The sequence below is a fragment of the Achroia grisella genome, unplaced genomic scaffold (genome assembly GCF_030625045.1).
Source record: "Achroia grisella isolate CSIRO2021 unplaced genomic scaffold, CSIRO_AGI_Agris_v1 utg511, whole genome shotgun sequence".
Taxonomy (NCBI): domain Eukaryota; kingdom Metazoa; phylum Arthropoda; class Insecta; order Lepidoptera; family Pyralidae; genus Achroia; species Achroia grisella.
The window spans coordinates 1,281,282-1,301,166 of NW_026712905.1; the positions used below are offsets into that span (position 1 = coordinate 1,281,282).

The window sequence follows — 19,885 nt, forward strand, 5'->3', positions numbered from 1 at the left end:
TTGATACCTAATCGTTCAGAATTATGTATGAAATTACAATTTTCTCGGCTATGGTTCATGATCATTAGGCATAGAAATTGCTAGTTATCCAATTGTGTTCCATTAAAAAGCAATGGCTCGTCGTTTCATAAATGACGTAATGAGCTATGCAAAAGTGGCCTACATTTGCTAACCTTTTGCCCCATTCAAATTGCTTAATATCTTACAGAGGTATAAAAGTAGGAAGAGTAAATAAATCTTTCAAATTACCGTAGCAGTTTCAATGAAAGCAGCCATGAGACTGCCTAGGCCGGTCACGACTTGGTCTTTCGAAATGTATTGTTACCTCAATCGAGCTGTAACATTTATCGAAGTTTTAATGTTTGGTTCAAGGTTTATATGTGGTAAATAATATGTGAACAAGTTTGCATTTTGATTTCCACTCTATTTATTATTTTCACCCTTAACTATCATATGGGTTAATTTAAGAAATACATGAATGTAAGAGAATGCTAATAGAGTAATAATAAATGATAGAAGTAGAGATCTGCTTTTATACATTTATTAGCTACTCGCCGCGGCTTCGCACGGGTGTACATGTATTATATATATATAAACGTTCCTCTTGAATCACTCTACCTATTAAAATAACCGCATCAAAATTCGTTGCGTAGTTTTAAAGATTTAAGCATACATTAGGACGGACAGACAGCGAGAGCGACTTTGTTTTATACTATGTAATGTCAAACAGTGACAGAAGTAGATATAAAAACAATAGTAAACAAGAACACTTCTAAATGTGGATAAAGGAATATATAAAACTACCAGTGTGTCTTATTCTAGTTCTAACAGGTAGAACCTGTTATAATTCACTTTTTAACATACATTTTTTTCGATTCACACATCAGTAGAATTATTATTTAATAGTTTCTTCTAGAACGAACTTGAATGTTATTTAATATCGAGGCCTTATTGTGTTTTTTATTATTATTAAAGGATAATATTTGTATTACAATAGTATGTAAATATGTCTGCATGTTTGATGCAATATATAGATTTTAATAATGGGCTGTTGAGTCCTATTTGAAAAACATGTATATGTATATATATATATTTTTATTAATTGTATCTTAGGACAGGACAATTGACACAGCGCCAACTATTAGCAAGCTAAGCTGGCTAAAGCTTGAGTTATGGGTATTAAACTTCTAATACAAATATATATAGATACATTTTTTACATACGATCGTATTTTACTCATGAATACAAATGTTTGTACCGTGCGAAGCATCGAACTCGGGATCATCGGAAGTAACTGTTCGTCCACCGAGGCTATCAAATGTTTTATATGTGCATAGTATACTGGTTTGTTTATCGAATATAGTACTTATATGCATGCTCTCCTCATTTTTAACAAGATTCATCCGCACCTCATTCACTTCCCTATAGTGAATGCCAATCTTAGTTAATGTCACCTTCTGGTTTTTGTACATAACAGCGTACTGTCTTCCTGTTAGTTACAGCGAATTACTTGCCTTTCTAGAACTACATACCACTAGGGCTTGACATACCCGGAAATTATTTATCTACACGTCAGATTGATTTACGGGGTAGGTAGAGTGAATAGATCAGCATTGACTTATAATTCTACACACAAGACTTCGCTAAAAGAAGATTGGACCCTTTTTTAGGGACGATAATATATGTGATAGATATGGTGACCAAGAGTTATTATTGACCAGTTAACCCATCATGACAAATTTACCAGGAAGTTATCACGATGGTTTCCGGAGGGAACCGCGCCACAATGTACCATCATTGCTAGCAATGAGGTTATTAGTGCACTTTACTAACAATTCTCTTCCCGCAGTGGATGTTGGTATGTTGGGAGAAACTAGCTTTCGAGGCTCAGGTTTACCTACTTCGAATGCAAGTCTAAATGTAACACATTGTGTCAATCACCACGCGATATCTCCCGGGAAACCATTGTGGTCAATTCTTGGTGAATTCGCCACACTAGTTAATTTAACTAACCTTACTTCTTATCCTATCATCTTCCACTTGTGCTCCGTCAGCATATTGCCATTGCCATTGGCGCGGGACGTTGGATTCATCACTATCTATCCATCTGGGGTTATCCCAGATGGATAGATAGTGATGAATCCATGTTAGGGTTATTGTATCTATACATATATACTATGTTGTTTTGCCATATATGTAAATTGAAATCGTAATTAAAAAATAGGCGTTAGTCATAGGAGGGTACAATAAATCCTTACCATTTAAGGGTATGAAAAATAGTACCTATTCTTTGAACTACTGAATATGTGTATAAAATTTTATAAAAATCGGTCAAACCGTTTTCGAGTATGGTAACTAACATTGTGACACGAAAATTTTATATATAAGATACATATACATAAATTGTAATAATATTCACATACAACAAAAAACAACGATTGTCTCTTAAAATTACCATGTATTTTTTTAAATAAAATAATTTATTTATTCTATTCTATTTTAAATATAGATACGCGACGAAGTGTGCGTCTGTTTGTAACATTTCATCAGGGGGTCGGACGAGACGCCCTATTGCAGTATAGTTTCCGCTCCACATCTTTTTGATTTCAAGTACACAATCAAGGCTCGGGCGGGCTCTTTCAGTCATTGGTGGTTGCTAACAGTGTTATGATGAATTGTATAACGCGTTGCGAAAATAAAACCACTTTCGGATATGATTACAGAAACAGGAATTGTTGTTGCGTATTGTATTTACGTGTTTAGACATGATTTATGACAGTAATAGTATAGTATAGTAGTATAGTAGTATGGATGATAATGCCATTCGGCGGCAGTAGTTTGAGTATGGTTGGATGTTTGTTACTCTATCACGCAGGTGAAACCACGGGCACTGCTAGTATATATATACACGCCAGATTTACGGGGTAGGCAGAGTGAATACATTGGCATTGACTTGTAATTCTACGCACAAGTCTTGGCTAAGAGGAAGGGATTGATACTAATCGGGACTATTAGTAAAAAATGAATGAAAATAGAGACATGCTTGTATAGACGTCTTTTATTGCAGATCGTAGTGACAGCACCAATATAAAACAAAAAGTATATAAAGAACATCATATTTTTAATATGGATAAAATAATATTTAAAAACTGCCAGTGACTCTCATTGTAGGTCTAACACTATTAGACTCATTGTTTTATGCGTGATAATATAATATATCGATGATAATGATAGTAGAGCTATATAATATGATGTAATGTAAATTGGACTCTATTTTCCACAATCAGCCTCTCAAGCTATATATAAGACAACGGCCCAGTATACATAAATGGTATGTATATAGCTCAATGAAAATAGAGTCCAATTTACATATATTATAATTTATATATATAAGCGCCAGCTAGTCTCAAGCTAAGCAGAGCTTGTGTTATCGGTACTAGACACCTGATATAAACATTGGAAAATGAGGTTGTGTTGAACGGCTGCTCCACTGATTCTCAAACACTTATTTACTACTATACCTACGCGTACAATAGTACTTATTGCATTTGCTATAATATATATACTATTATTGTATTTATACTAATGGAAGTAATAAATACAATAAACATTGTCAACAGTCACATGGGAACCACGTTCACTGCCTTGATGTAATAATAGGGTGACCATATTTAATGTACAAGCATGGATTGTTTATTTTTTTATTCCACCAATTATTACATATTCGGAACGCATACGCATCATAAGAGGAAAGAGCAGGTAATTTATGTGTTGAGGGACACGCAAGTTTCTTCAACCAAAATACAGCTTTAATCAGTTTATAAAGACAAAAATAGATGAGATCGAAGTGCACACGACAACGACTAACACAAAGTCTACTTCGATTAAATAATAATAACACCGGACAATTTACACAGCGCCATCTAGTCCTAAACTAAGCAGAACTTGTGTTATGGGTACTACACAACTGATACTTAAAAGCATTTTATGGTAGATACATACCTAATATACATAGACAACACCCAGACCGATATAAACGATCATACTCGTGAGTACAAATGTTTGTATTGTGCGATTAGAACCTGAGACCATCGGAAGTAAGGCTGTGTGCTATATCACTAGACCACTGAGGCCGAAACTATTACGGCATTGCAAATAGAGCTATAAAAAAGTGAAAATGTTCATATTTTGTTTATAAGTACATTACAGCAATATGGGTGTTCACTATTTTTTTTATGTATATTGCAAATTGAGTCACTAAAAAGTAAGCAATAAACGAATAAAGTTTGCGTGATAGCAAGACATAATCACAAATGTTTATGTATGTGCAAATGTGTCAGACAGACAGACTGCGCAAATATCTCAATATTATGAAAAGTATGCATGTCACTTAACTACTTGTTTTGATGTAACATACACTATTTGTCAATATTGAATTCCGTCCATACTTTTTAATGGATGATAATGGAATGATGCACCCGCCTGCGCTAACGGTTTGCGCTGGCGGGGCGCCAGTGGAGGATGATAATATGAGCATGTCAGGTCAGTTAGCCCATCGTGGTAAATTCACCAGAAATTTATATATATTATACTTTATTGCACTTATAAATACAAGATTTCAAAAACAGGTTAGAAATTTCGTTATCAAAGGAGAACTTATCTCTAAAAGAGATCTCTTCCAGTCAACCTAAAAAGCTTGAGTTACACAGGAAGTGGAGTGAGGGTCACAGAAGTGCAAGAATAAGAATAGAATAGAAAATTATTTATTCAAATTTAATTGAAGCACTTTTGAATAGTCATAGTTATCATTCTTTTAATCTACCGCTCATTCGGAATGCTGTCTCATCAACAGATGAAAGAGCAAGAAACTTGCGTGTTTTTCTTTTAAATAATCATTGTAATTTTACATTTCCAATTTGAAACGTGCGAATACAAACCACCAACTAGCACCAAATAATGATAGTAAGAAAAAACTAAAATAAAACAAATAACTAAAACTAAAGAATTAAAGTTCAATACAATATATAATTACAAACAAAATATAGATATTTAATACGTTACTTACATATCACGATGGTTTCTAGGGATCACGTGTATCTACCTGACATGGCTGATACATTGGTAGCAATGGGGTTATCAGTTCAAATTACTGACTAGCTGTACAAGCGACTTCGTCCGCGTGGAATTTAACTTCATTTTTCTAATAGAAAGGAGTTTTTCTAAAATAAAGTAGCCTAAGTTACTCCTTATAACATCAGCTACCTGCTAAAAAGGTCCCGTGAAAATCGGTTCAACGATTTCAGAGATTAGCCGGAACAAACAGATCGATAGACAGACTCTCGGTCATACTCGTGGTCTAGCGGTTTAGCGGACCTCCTTTCTTACAATAGTCGCGGGGCCAATCCTCGCACAATGCACCAACAACAAACAAACTTTTGTATTCATAAGTATTATTGTTTGTATTCGACTAGATGTTTACTATATATATATTATGTATGTATTAATAAAAAAATGTATTTAACGATTTCTGTCAGTTGTTTAGCATATACACCCAAAAGATATACCCTGCTCAGCTTGAAAGTTGATGGCACTATTTGAATACCGAATTATCTTTTTTTTTATTCAGACCTACTTTTCCCAGATATAAACATTCAGGTTTTTTTTTATTTTCTCACAAGTTAATATAACGTTCACACTATCTTCCCTACCTAATAATTAACTTCTTAAAACGTACAGACTATTTTCTATGGGTATTTATTGATATATTTTTGGGTTTTTATATATTTTACTACACAATTACTTTTTAAGATTGTTACCGAATTATCTTAATTTATTAATATTATTATAATAAACTAGCTGTAATTTAAATAAGAACGGAATTTAATGAAACTTTGCAGTAATTTATTTATTTTTTCGTTTTATTTATTTATTTAATTCAGGCTACATGGCCCATATTATAAATACCTTATAGACTAACATACATAAGAAATAATAATAAAATATGAAAAATAAAATTGTCTCTATGGTCACGGCACTGACGACGGCAATCTGCCACGGTAGCGCCGATAGAATCGGCCAGTAGTCCTCCTTCATGAAGGTGGGCAGCATATTGGTGGGGACCAGGGCCACGAACGCTTTGAAGCTCGCGTTGTGGCTCGATTCCGAATATAGATATACATCCGAATATCGCATAGGCTACAATTAAAAAATAAAATATATGTAAATTGGGCGAAATATAATGATAAATGTGAAATATAATATAAGTAAGTGTGATGCAGACGAAGTAGCGCGGGGCAGCTAGTAGGCTATAAATGTAATGCGGGTAATACAGCAAGCATATAATATTTGCGCCCTATCACCTCACACCATGAATATTTGCAAATTCTGCAACAATTTTTAATACAATAATCTCTGTACACTCGCCTAGAATTCTTTCGCAATTTTTTTCGACTGTTGCACGGTCAATCACCGTACATTTTAGCGCATCGCCGATATTTAAGACACACACGCAGACTTTGTTTTTGTAATTTTATTATTCAGTGTGCACATTTGTCACGCGAACTCTCCGCCTCTCATATATTAGTAATTCACAATTCGTATTAGGTATTTCTATCAACAAAATGCAATTATTCTATATTCTATATATTAATTTATTGCATTAAAGAGATTTTAATTCTTACAAACGAAATTTTCATACACATATTCCCGTTTGAAGGATGAGAAATCACAGAGTACGGCGGCATGATACCTAGTCGTCAGAAATGGCAAAGCATGAGTCAGATGACGATATTAAAAGTTTATTATCTTTATGTATAAAAATTACGTGTCACGTTGTTTGTCCGCGATGGAAATGAACTACTGACCGATTGCAAATTTGATTTGTTCATTTGTGCAGTTTGATCCAATTTAAAAGATACATCTCAATTTATAGTCGCAATATTATTTAATTCAAGAACCTTAACCACAGCAACGCGTGCCCGGGTGTGCAAGTTATACATAAAAAGGAGTTCAAATGAGAATTAAAAGCATTCCTATTAAAAACATGTTTATACTCAATTGTTGAACTATAATAATGGACTATTGACATTTGAAAACAATATATCAAATCATGATAATAAGTTTATGTACTATATATTATAAATTGCATTAGTATCGACACATCGTGCGCTACTAATGAAATAAATGAATGATATCATTTTTTAAGTGCTTTTCATCAGTAGTCATCAATTGAGCGTGTGGCACATTTCACAAAAAAGATTTTTGTATATACAACTACACATTCACTGCACTATCTAGATAAGCCCACTTGTCTAATAAGTTGAGAAATAAACACAATTTATATCCCAATACGGCGTTAGGAAAATATGGTAACTTTATGTAACACTGTTGCGCAGAATCGGCGGCCGCGGTGGGAGGTTGCAAGCCGGCGGCGCAAGCGCAGCGACGCACGCAGCCTCAGGAAAAGATCAGGTTGGTATCATAACATTTCCTATCACATTTGTTCGAGACACACCGACCGGGGTGGACGTGCGCGCCTTATCACTGTTTACAGATAATCATAATTCGTACGTTGTGATAGTGCTTAGTGATATTTTGTGGTCTATTGTGTTTACGGCTGTAAGACCTTGATGCAGTCAAGCATTGTGAGTGTGGTTATATGCTCTTGTTTATATACGTTTTGTGGTAATTTTAGTTAATTATGCTAATTATATGTACCATCTGTCACAATTACAGTACCTACTATTATTATTGTTGGGACTAACCAATAAGGTTTTGACAAAACATGAATTGTTAACAGTAATTTTATAAATGCTAAAATGTGTCTTATATAGATGTTTATTTGTTACATTTTTAGTTAAACGGCAGAACGAATCATCATCTAAATTTGGTATTAAGAGAGAATGCATTACAAAGACAAATATAGGATGTCTTTTATCTCGAAATAAAGTAGACGAAATTGCGGGTAACAAATAATATGTTGCTTTAAATTGGGAAAATAATTATTGTCAATTTGATTTAGTGTCTTGTTCTGTTCAATATGGTTAGTTGACATACTGTTTTGCCAGTGAAATAGATAACACGTTCATTGTAATCGTGTTACATTGATAAGCTTTATTGTGTTCATATCGTCATATTAATAATCCATTAACAGAGTACGTGCGTACTGGTCTAGTGCCAATCCTATAAAAAGAAGTGTATTATGATCCTTACCTGAAGCCCTAGTAAAATTTCCGTTTTTCTCTTTTTCTCTCTTACATTAGTATATTTTGTTTTGTATCTATTTTTTATGTAAACAAGTCGATGTCCCATCTTATGGTTAACTGGTAACCGTCGCGTATATGTACATTAACAGTCAAACGGATATTACGGAGATCTTATGTCCCACTGCCACTTCTGGAGATTTTGAAATTTTATTTGTAAGTTTATTTGAATGACAAGAATAAAAGTGCATAAAAAGACTAATACTAAATGTATTCATATTCATCAGCATCATTTTCATCACATTACTCGGCACAAGTCTTTATCTATATGTGAAGGTTGTTAGTCAAGTATTATTAACTAGAGATCTTGCACTAATTAATTACAATGTATTACCAGATCTGTGTCGCTAACATAATACATGTTTATTGCAAATAAATCATTATGATTGCGAAATGTATAAATAACGTATCAGCATATGCAATTAGACATTTTGTAAACACGTTATTGCGAAATAACAATTTTGTAGCAAAAGCATTTTAGATGGTCGCAGTAATTTGCCCAGTTTTAAATACAAAAATCATGTGTTCTAATCATAAAAACTTTGCATGTCAATTCATATTTCTGATTATCTATCTGGTGATGGAAATATAAGTAATATGCCGAGTTAATCCAAGTGATTGCGGTAGGCTCACCCCTTATGTTGGGTTCGAATAACCCCGCAAAAGGGTCCATTTCAACTGTTGTATTCACCATAGTGTCGGCAGCTGGTAACCTTGCTGACATGCCAATCCGGGAAGTCGTGAAGTTATATTATTATTAGATACATTTTACAATAAGTATACTTTGTTACGAGTACATTTTCCTAAGGTGGAGTGTAGACTTATTTGTCATTCCAGAGAAAAAAAGCATTCTAATAATAATTATGAATTTGTAAAGGTTTCAAGGCATGCCGGGTTGACCTGCACCTTCTACGTCATACCGGGGTCAGCGCTCTTACTACTCTTGAAGGTTCAATGTATACATACATCCTATGTTCCTTGTGAAAGTTAATTTTGCAATATGGAATTTAACCAGGATTTGAAGTTTCTGATCGTCTTTCATTTATATTGATAGATAGATAGGTAAGAATTATTATTATAAGACCTTACTTCATACGAACATTTCTATATTAAGGACTCCAACCAGAGAACCAGAACCAGACTTATGTATACAGTGGGTTGCCAAATTAATAGGGACAGTCACATTTTTTATAATTTTTGTTCTTCAAGTGGTCTTGACTACGTTTTTAAGTGGTAAAAGTTTTTTGCTGATATGTTTTTATGTTCACCTTGTCTCTATAACTCAAATTCAAAGTGAATTTCAAGTGCTGAGAGATTTGTTTATTTTGGAAATATATTTTAATGACGGGAGAGACACACAGTCGTTCACACGTGTAAAAGTGAAACACGTAAATTATTCTTTTAAACAGTTCTTTAGTGGTTTTGTGAAATAATCAATACCTGCAAGTAAGTAATATTTTACTATAATTAAAATTAAAGTATTTTGGAGCGGATTTTAGAACAATTTTAATTTATTTTTATATTTTCAGCTTTGGCTATGGGTCGAGGGGTAGATTTGACTCCGAGAAAAAATCCGAGGTTAAAACCCTTCTCCTACACACAAATCACTCTCAGAGGATGATAGCACAACTGGCCGGGATATCGAAATCTGCCGTCAATAAAATAAAAATAAATTTAGATCAAAATCAGCCACTTTCGCCCAAAAGAAAAGGCAAATGTGGCAGAAAACGTATCACAACAACACGTTCCGATAGGAAATTCGAGATATCTGCTTGCAAAACAGAAAGAAAAGTGCTGGATTTTTAACTCAGATAGTACAGGAATCTGGAATACGTGTTTCAAAAAGAACTGTACAGCGAAGGTTGGCAGAGGAAGGCCTGACAGGTCATCGTCCAGTTAAGAAACCCCGATTAACAGAGGCGATGAAAAAGAAAAGGCTTGCTTGGGCTCGTGAGCACCGCCTGAAAACTGTTGAAGACTGGAATAAGGTCAGTTCTATGGTTAATTTTATTTGTGTTATATAAAATCATATTTACAAAAATTATAAATAGTTTCTATATTTTTTTAGGTATGTTTCTCAGACGAGTCAACTTTTGAAATTCTGGCCAACAAAAGTAAGTTCGTGAGGCGGCGCCCAAGCGAGAAATTTCATCCTGATTGCATAGTGGAACGAATTAAACACCCTGTAAAAATAATGGTATGGTCTGTCATCAGCGCAAAAGGAGTTGGGCGTCTCTATATCGTCCAGGGAACCATGAGACAGGACCAATACAAGCAAGTATTAGAAACTCGCCTGTTGCCGCAACTTCAGGAATGGTTCCCGAATGGGGAGGAATTCGTGTTTATGCACGATTCAGCTCCATGTCATAAAGCGAGGAGTGTAACCAAATTTTTGGAAGACCACAACATTCCAGTTTTACCTTGGCCTGGCAATTCTCCTGATATGAATCCCATAGAAAACTTGTGGGAAATTACCAAGGCGGAAATTGCTAAGGAAATCATAACTACCAAAGTAAAACTAATTGAAAAATTAATAAATGTATGGTTTCACAATCCCAAAATAAAAGAAAGTGCTAAACAGTGTATTGAAAGTATGCCGAGGCGGATTCAAGCACTGATAGAAGCAAAAGGAAATGTGACAAAATACTAATAATTTCCCATCATCATTTTTATTATACTTGTTTATATTTTCTAGTTGTTCAAATATTAAATTATTATAGTCTAAATTCATTATAAGATATGTGTCTGATATTATTAAATATAATTATAGCCTAAAGTGACGTTTTTAATTAATTATAGACCAATGTTTTACAAAAAACGAATATTTCGTGACTGTCCCTATTAATTTGGCAACCCACTGTATTTTATCTTAGTACATACATGTAGGTTCAATTACAAGCAATATACATTTTGTGAAATCAATTTAGTTAAAACATATTAAAATAAACCAATTTACTTCTTTAAGTGCCTTTGTTGTCAACACGTGATATTTGATTATGTTACAACCGTCCTGTCGCTGTCAGTTTACTCATGAATCTAATTTCTATGTAATAGCGGAAATACCACATTTGTGCACTCCTGAGTCATTTTAATTTAATACAAAATAATAATTATGAATTAAATTTTGTTTATGTTCTTACTCTACTAACCTAATCGATAAGTATTATTACTAATATGCGTAGAATCCGATAGAAATAAATAAATAATATTTTTGTTGTCATCATGACCTTGCGCAATGTTATTTGCGTGTACTATTTGCAGTCGGCATAGATTTTCCTGTTTAGTCTTCCTGTCAGTTGTTACTTCTATATTCGCTTTATGAACTGGTTGGAGTTTTTTTTAATGGATGTGATCTTTTCGTCTCTGTGATGTATTCATTAAGAGCCTCTAAAAAAGCCAAGATGGTTTTCAGGTAGCGGTCGAACTAACAGTGCTACATTGCTAACAATAGATCCAATAATTCCCATTACCAACAATTCGTCCCTGAAGGTACAGTTAGCTTTAGCAGGTAAATTTGTTATTACTGTTCTTTCACCTATTTCTGTATCATTTGGACTTGCCAACGCTAACGGCTCGCCTAGTGAAAAATGATAACCGGCACTTACATGAACAGCATCATAGACTTCGATGCTTATAACACACGTTACCATACTTGAATTAGCTTACTGCTGTTAGACTGTTAACGAAAATGTTATTTCCTTTAATATTGAATTACGTCAAGTAATATGCGGTATAACATCTTATATCTGGAATGGTAATGCATGGTCTAGCTTCGTATGTTGATGAGATATCCATAGTAATGTTCATGTAGAAGCGACGGTAGCCACTTACAATCAGATGGGATGGCAGATGTATTATCGATTTGAATTACGATTATTTAGTATTCTTTATTAGAATTATAACCATAATTCTTCCTTCATTCCTTTTTTTTCATAACTCATTTCATGTTCTCTCACATTTCGGATCTGGTAGCATTTGATTTCTTCTTCAAGACAGCAAAAGATGCAACTAATCATGATCAGTCAGTTAATTCTAATTGGATTGCGTCAAAATTAAATGCATTGATTATAAATTCATTTAAGCTACTAATAAACCAAATTACCAATTCAATATACTAAATCGTTTTTATTGAGTTTGTTTCATGTTTCCTTTGACACGATTAACCATTGATGTAGAATTCCGTTGACGTATATGTATGTATGTATGTATCTACCAAATATTGTCTGTAACTATTTCGCGTTCTCACATATAACACGTGTTTCAAATTGACTTTGGAAAAGTTCTTTATTAGACTGTTTTTGTTTACCCTTTTTGTTGTCATCTTAATCAATTTCTATCTATAAGTATATAAGCTATTTGTTCTATAATTAATTAAATTTAATTACTTGTAAATGTTTTTTGTATTTGTATTTGCCCTGTACACCAGGCAAAATAGCTTTGTTCATGCGAGCTTCCAAAATTTCGCTTGTGAAAATCATATTAAAAATTTAATAAGTCTAGATTCGTGTTGCGATTATAAATTGTATTGTTGTAGTTAGCTATGTTCGCTTATCAGAGAATGCATTATCAATGTGTTGGATTGTGTGATTCGTTCAGCGTCCAGTTCGTTGATATCGGTAATGGATTGTTACGTCAGAGGTATTATATTTATTTATAGTTTTATCAAATAGTTTCCTTTTTTTATAATTTTGCTCGATTTACTGACTTGTAAATTCATGTTCTCCTATTTGAATTTTATATTGTTTATATCTGTTTTTGAAAATATATTGGCTTAAATGTACTATCTCGTTTCAATATTTCTTATTTCGACTGATACGTTTTATTTTCTTCTTCTCTTTTTATCAATTCAACTACTGGTATATATATTATATTATATGACATCTGGTTAAAATAATTCAAGATATACGTTATCGTATTTTCATAACGTATATATATATGTACATTATAGAATAATTTTATTAATACATTGATGTGTAATAGTTTTGCATTTACCACTCATTACAATAGATTTTACATTTAGTGTTCTCTACTTATCCCGTACGTGTTATGGAAATAGATACCAAAACAATTTTTGAATATATTGTTTCTTTTATGTGACGTACAAATCAAACTATTTTAGCTGTAAATAATGTAGAGCTAATGAATAATAATAATTATTATCGTAATTGTCCTAGTTGCCTAAATTTCTACTATAAAATGAAAATTGCGTCTAACTTATACATATAAAGTATTAAATAATGCATCAATAAAAAATAAATTAAAGAAAGAATGTAACAAAAACTAATGTTACAAAACAAAATACATTAAGCAATTAAGCAAACAAGTCTACCGCTGCCTCGCAAGTATATCCGCACAAACTGGATACTTGTACGCTATCAGCGCTGCTGCAATCAGAACTCGCCCGCCGAAACCGAAAGTGTGCCAAAGAGAGGTACAAGTTGGCCAGTCACTGGCCTTGCCCTCCTTGCGGTGTTACGTGACGCCGTAATAGTTGCAGAGGTGCGACGTGACCGCACATGAGATGTTTTGACGCGCCTCTTAACAATGTATATAGATATCATTAGCCTAATTATTGTATTTGTCAGTTCCAAGTACAAAATTGGCCGACTTTTGTACTAATTTTGAAAACTACAATGGGTTTGAATATTTTGTTTTGTATTATAAGTTGTTTATCAAATATCTTATCACTATTAGTGTCTGCCCGTGACATCGTCCGAGTAATCATGATTGACCGGGATCAAAGTAGCCTATTTTCTTTTATCTACCATCACTATTATATTACCACATATTATATATATTTATAGAGCGATAGTAAGTGATGGTCCCAATCATATATCTTAATCAGACTCTGCTATCACTATAAAATATATGACTTTTAATAAAATACATTATTTGTTACAGATCTGGTTCTACTAAGCCCCGGCGTCCTGACCGTGCGGTTTATGTACCGAGAGCTTTACGAGCAGCAGAAAATATACCAGCAGAAGATTCCAAACAAGAGACTGACCATAGACGAACGAGCCATAGTGCAGACGGACCCAAGTGTCCGAAATCGCCAGCGGCAAAAGAGAAGTTCTCGCATGGCACTCCAAGGAAGTCTCTAGACAAAAACTTTTGCAATGTGTACACACCACCTCATCTCAGGAATCAAAGATCTCATACAGCTCCAAGCATAGACCAACCGACGGCGAGCGATACAAACGAATCTGTGCCTTCAGCTTGCCAAGTGCCAAATAGTGATAGTGCAATACCTTTTAGTGATAATAGTTATAACGAAGTAGTAGTAGGAGAAAATTTTTATATACGTGATTACTTTGCGAATGGCCAGCTAGGTTTCTACAGTCCATATTATAGTGAGTATTCGGAAGACTATATTGACAACGACTGGAGACCAAATGAGCCGGACGAAACAATGGCCGTGAACGAAGGGAATCAAAGCAATATTATTGATAAAGATTATTTATATAGTAAAGACGAGGACGTCGAGAAAAATGAATTGAAACGGGCCTCGCAGGAGATAAATAGAAGCAGCAAGAGAATAATCAAACAGAGTTTTCATTCTGATGTCCTAGTCATATCTGATCCTGTTGAGGAGTCTAAAATTGATAAAAATGAAACAGTCTATGTGGCAGATATCAAAGAGCCCGAGCCGAAGAAATTAAAGCCCAAACTAGAAGCTAAGGTGTCTTTGAAACGTGAGGAGAACGATTGGGATGCAGTTTATGATGACAGCGGAGAATGTTTGGACCCGTCTTTTCTGGAGGAGTTAACGTCAACGGTTGGGAAGGTGCATATAAGTAAAGCGAAGAATAACTACGAACAGTACCAGACGAAGGGGCAGACGTTATTCAATGGGCCGATAGATGAGACGTTCGCTCATGTTGTGGAGGTGTATGACTTCCCAAGCGAGTTCAAGACGAATGATCTTCTATCGGTGTTCAGCGATTATAAGGACACGGGTTTCGAGATAAAGTGGGTGGACGACACACACGCGTTGATAGTCTTCAGCAGTGCCAAAATTGGTAAGTTGATATTATAATTATTAATGAAGCTACAAAAGTATATACTAACAGATACCTTTTCTTCCAACTATTCTAATGCTGTTGGCCTTAATTAGCACTGTAAAGACAAATGTTGAAGGAAATAAATTATCTTATCTATCTAATTGTTAGCTTCACTGGACAAAAATACCACAACTGTTGACTGACGTAAATCCCAGTTGGGGGTAGTCATTGGCATTGTCAACTATCGATCTTGTGGTGAACTCTATAATTCACATTCGCTCGATATATTTGTAATTCAATGAGGCAAGGTCTAGCCTTAGTAATCACTTATTTGAAAATGAGAAGGTTTATAAAGAAACTCTTTTTTATATAGAAATATAAACGTTAATAAAAAAAGGTTCTTATGCTTGAGTACTATTTTTCATTACTAATTTCTAGTTTGTGATGGTAGAAGAATCAAACTGAGTTAAGCAATTAAAATAACTGATGCCGCCACAATACCTTTCAACTTTTTATTAGTAAAGTCTCTTCTCTTCTTTTCGTTTTAACAGAAATTTAACAAATCGCGTTATTCATAATCTGTTATGAACACATATATTCATTATATTTTCAATACTTAAGTAAAATTGATAAATTATGTGTTCATACTGTAATGATTTAACATTATCTCATTAACGACTTAATCTAACGTTATTGACATTAAAGATAACATCTCTGATTAAGTTGTTATTCCAACTTACTTATTAATTAGTATAACTGTTAAATCATAAATAATAACAAGAAAACAACATTGAGCTTAGATATAAGCAACAATGTGAGTGATGACTTGACCCCAAACATTCAGTACAAGGAAAGAACATTATTTCATCATACTGTATAGTTTTTTTTTAAGAATTGTATTGATGCATCCGCCTGCGCTAACGGTTTACGCTGGCGGGGCACCAGTGGAGGAGGATAAGATGAGCATGAGGTCAGATCAGTTAGGACATCGTGACAAATTCTCCAGGATGGTTTCCAGGACCACGTGGAGGTCGACTAGACATGGCACATTGCTAGGAATGTGGTTATCATTCTACATTACTAACAAACACCTTTCCCGTTCCGTTCCATCAAAAATATAATTTCTTACTCTTATCTCCTAAAAACTACACTATTACAAACTACTCCACTATTTACAAGAACTACAGTTTGTTTTTATAACCATGGACCATACACACAGCGGACATATAGTCTCAAGCCAAGTAGAGCTTGTGTTATGGGTATTAGACAACTGATATATATATATGTATTTTATTTTTGTAAATACGTACTTAATATATACAGAAAACATCTAAACCTATACAAACAATCATATTCATGAATACAAATGTTTGCACCGTGCAAGCAATCGAACCTACGACCTCGGAAGTAAGGTGTGCTAATCCGGCTATACCACCGAGGCCATCACGGTTTGGTGTAATCAAACAATTGTATTAACTGCTTGTTCTGGATTAAGTAACTTAATTTCCGGTGTTCGAGTTGCAGTTGGATAATGAAATTATCTTTCTGTTAATCTTGATAGCATTACATACTGTGCTGAAAATTACAATGTTGTTTGTAATATTTTTATAACTTAGTAATAATCTGAAATGAATTTATGATAGTTATTATTGTAATATACATGATATATACCTACTATATATCCCGTTAAAGCTTTGTTGAAAATAATAGATATAAAAAAATAAGTATCGACATATCGGGAACTCAATAAATATAAAAAGTGGTAAGATCCCGTGATTTTTACTAATTATCGAAATAAGATTTATGAAATTACGATGCAAACTGCTAGCAAATCGACCTATTTACTTGAAGAGAATTTTTAAATCGATGAAAAAGTAATTTGAAGTTTAAATTAAAATGTCTTTATAATATAGGTACGGCAGTCTACCTCTGACTGCGTTAACAGTCATGAAGATATTATTGTTTACATTTATTACTAACTGTTTCCTGCGACTTCGTCCGCGTAGTATTTACCTATTTCTTATTAAAATAATAAAAATTTCTAAGTTACTCCTAAATAATAATAGTAATCTATACATATAAATAATATATATAGATTACTATTATTTTAATGGAGTGTCTGTTTGTAATATTGAAATAACCGTTTTTTGCTACATGCATATGAATATAAATACGGTACATACACCAAAATTCCATTTTATTAAATTTTTGTCTGTCTGTCTGTTTGTTCCGGCTAATCTCTGAAATGGCTAGACCGATTTTGACGGGACTTTTATTGGCAGGTAGCTGGTGTAATAAGGAGTAACTTAAGCTACTTTTATTTTAAAAAATAAAGTTAAATTCCACGCGGACGATGTCACGGGTACAGCTACTTAATAATATAATGTTAGCTATCTGCGAGAGGAAATCTCGTCAAAATCGGTGTCGTATCAAATATTAGCAACGACAAACAACTCATTTTTTTTTAATTATGTTGGAAAAGGCCTCTAACTAGTACGAATGTTAGCCTATGAATATTTAAAAAAAAATATGATCATAAACTATATTTAAGTTGTAAATATTGGATCCAAAATAAAAATTATTATTATTATTATTGTTATTATTATCAGGTGAATCAATTATGCAATGGCCATATACGGTAAGCCAAATTACAGTCGGAACAAAATAACATTTTCCACAGTTTCGCGTGATGTCCGAACATAAAACGTTTTTGTAATATTAAGTTTATTTGTTTGCGGTTTAGTTCGCAAACAAACTTTCAATACCACTCGCATGTTTTATAGTTGTATATTTCGATTTTTATATTCTACTTCTATTCGTGATGAAACTGAGTTTTATAAGACTCAGATAAATAATAATGATTACTAGTAGTTTCCCAGTGATCACAATTTGACCATAATTAATTTAACATTCAGTAAGATTATAAATAAGTAATATTAATCTTTTCTCAATTTGACCACTGATTTCAACAATAAACAAAAGAGTATATTTACGTGTGTGGGTCAAATACATTTCTTAAGCCTAATTAAAAAAATATTAGCTTTTTTCACTCCTTTACTATATCCTTACTAATATTATAAATGCGAAAGTAACTCTGTCTGTCTGTCTGTCTGTCTGTCTCGCTTTCACGCCAAAACTACTGAACCGATTTAAATGAAATTTAGTACGCAGATAGTCTAGACGCAGAGGAAGGACATGATATATATATGCGTAAAAAGGGTTGTAAGGGGTTCAAAATGGAAATACAAGGTTATCTTTATGCGGTTGAATCCTTATTCGTCATCTTTTCATTTCACTAGCTAACAACCAATCAACGCATCGCGTGCGTTTGCGCCATTCACCATCTTTTCATTTCACTACCTAACAACCAATCAACACATCGCGTACCTTTGCGCCAATAAGGTATCCATCACAGAGAACAAAACCACAGATAACATAATGTAAAACGAAAGATATTGCCGGAAACATGACGTTGACGTTTAGTGAAAATATTGTTTTTTGACACTTTTTTATGATAAAATCGTATATCGTGTGTATGTGTTTTTTCTTTAAACCTGAAATTGGCCGATTGCGAGACAAATTTGGCGATTTTTTTTATTAATTTGTTTTACGGCTCTGGATAAGCCCAGTTTCTTAACTTAAAGTTTTACAATATAAATTACAAAAATTAAAGTCAATGTCCAATGTTAAATAATAATAAATGTCAAATGTTATTTCCCTGTTCTGACAAACTTAAAAAAAAAAACTTAATAACAATCACAATTTCTTCACATTTTATTATTTACATTTTTTAATATATACTAATGTTGTGGTGTGAAAACTATCCGAAATTAAATTATTTACCCATTTTTGTAGGTTATACAGAAATAATGTGTGGGTGTTTATTTAAAAAGCATTAACATAAAATTAATAAAGTATAGGTATTAATAAATATATGGTTGTTGTATCAAAATAGAATTTTCTTATTTTTCACTAAAATAAAAACTAACTGTCTTTTTTATAAAATAAATGACCTTTTCATTGTGCCATATATTATGGAACTATTTAAATTATTTAGCTGATTGTAAGAAACAAAATGTTGGTTTGTAAATTAATACTGTAAAATTATTATTTGTACGGAAACGATAAAAATATATTTTTGTGCTGCGACAAAAACTAATATTATAAATGTGAAAGTAACTCTGTCTGTCTGTCTCGCTTTCACGCCAAAACTACTGAACCGATTTGAATGAAATTTTATACAGATAGTCTAGATGAGAACGGACATAGGCTACTTTTTAATGCATTGTATTAAAAGGGGGGATGAAAGATTGTATGGAAGAATCGTCATTTGTGAAGCTAGTATTGGAACTTATTTTTGAGACTGTTGATTAAATATAAATAAAAATGACATTCAATGTTTGTAAAAAATTACCCTTAAGGGGGTAAAATAAAATAGGGGATGCAAGTTTTTATATAAATTCGTCACATATAAGCTTAAACTTATTGTTGAGACTGTTGATTAAATATAAATACATATGACATTCATTGTTTGTAAAAAAATATTGTAAAATAAAACCGGATTTTTTATGTAAACACGTCATTTTTGAAGCTAGAAGCTTGAATCTTATTGTTGAGACT

At 33.1% G+C, this 19,885-nt stretch overlaps 1 protein-coding gene across 1 annotated transcript in view; it reads left to right on the top strand.

Moving 5' to 3' along the window:
• LOC131846535 (uncharacterized) overlaps positions 1–19,885 on the top strand; it is a 43,588-nt gene that overhangs the window by 8,387 nt on the left and 15,316 nt on the right. The window contains exons 4-5 of the mRNA XM_059195869.1: positions 7,395–7,470; positions 14,163–15,283. Coding sequence (XP_059051852.1) covers positions 7,395–7,470; positions 14,163–15,283 — 1,197 coding nt within the window. The remainder of the gene's footprint in view (positions 1–7,394; positions 7,471–14,162; positions 15,284–19,885) is intronic.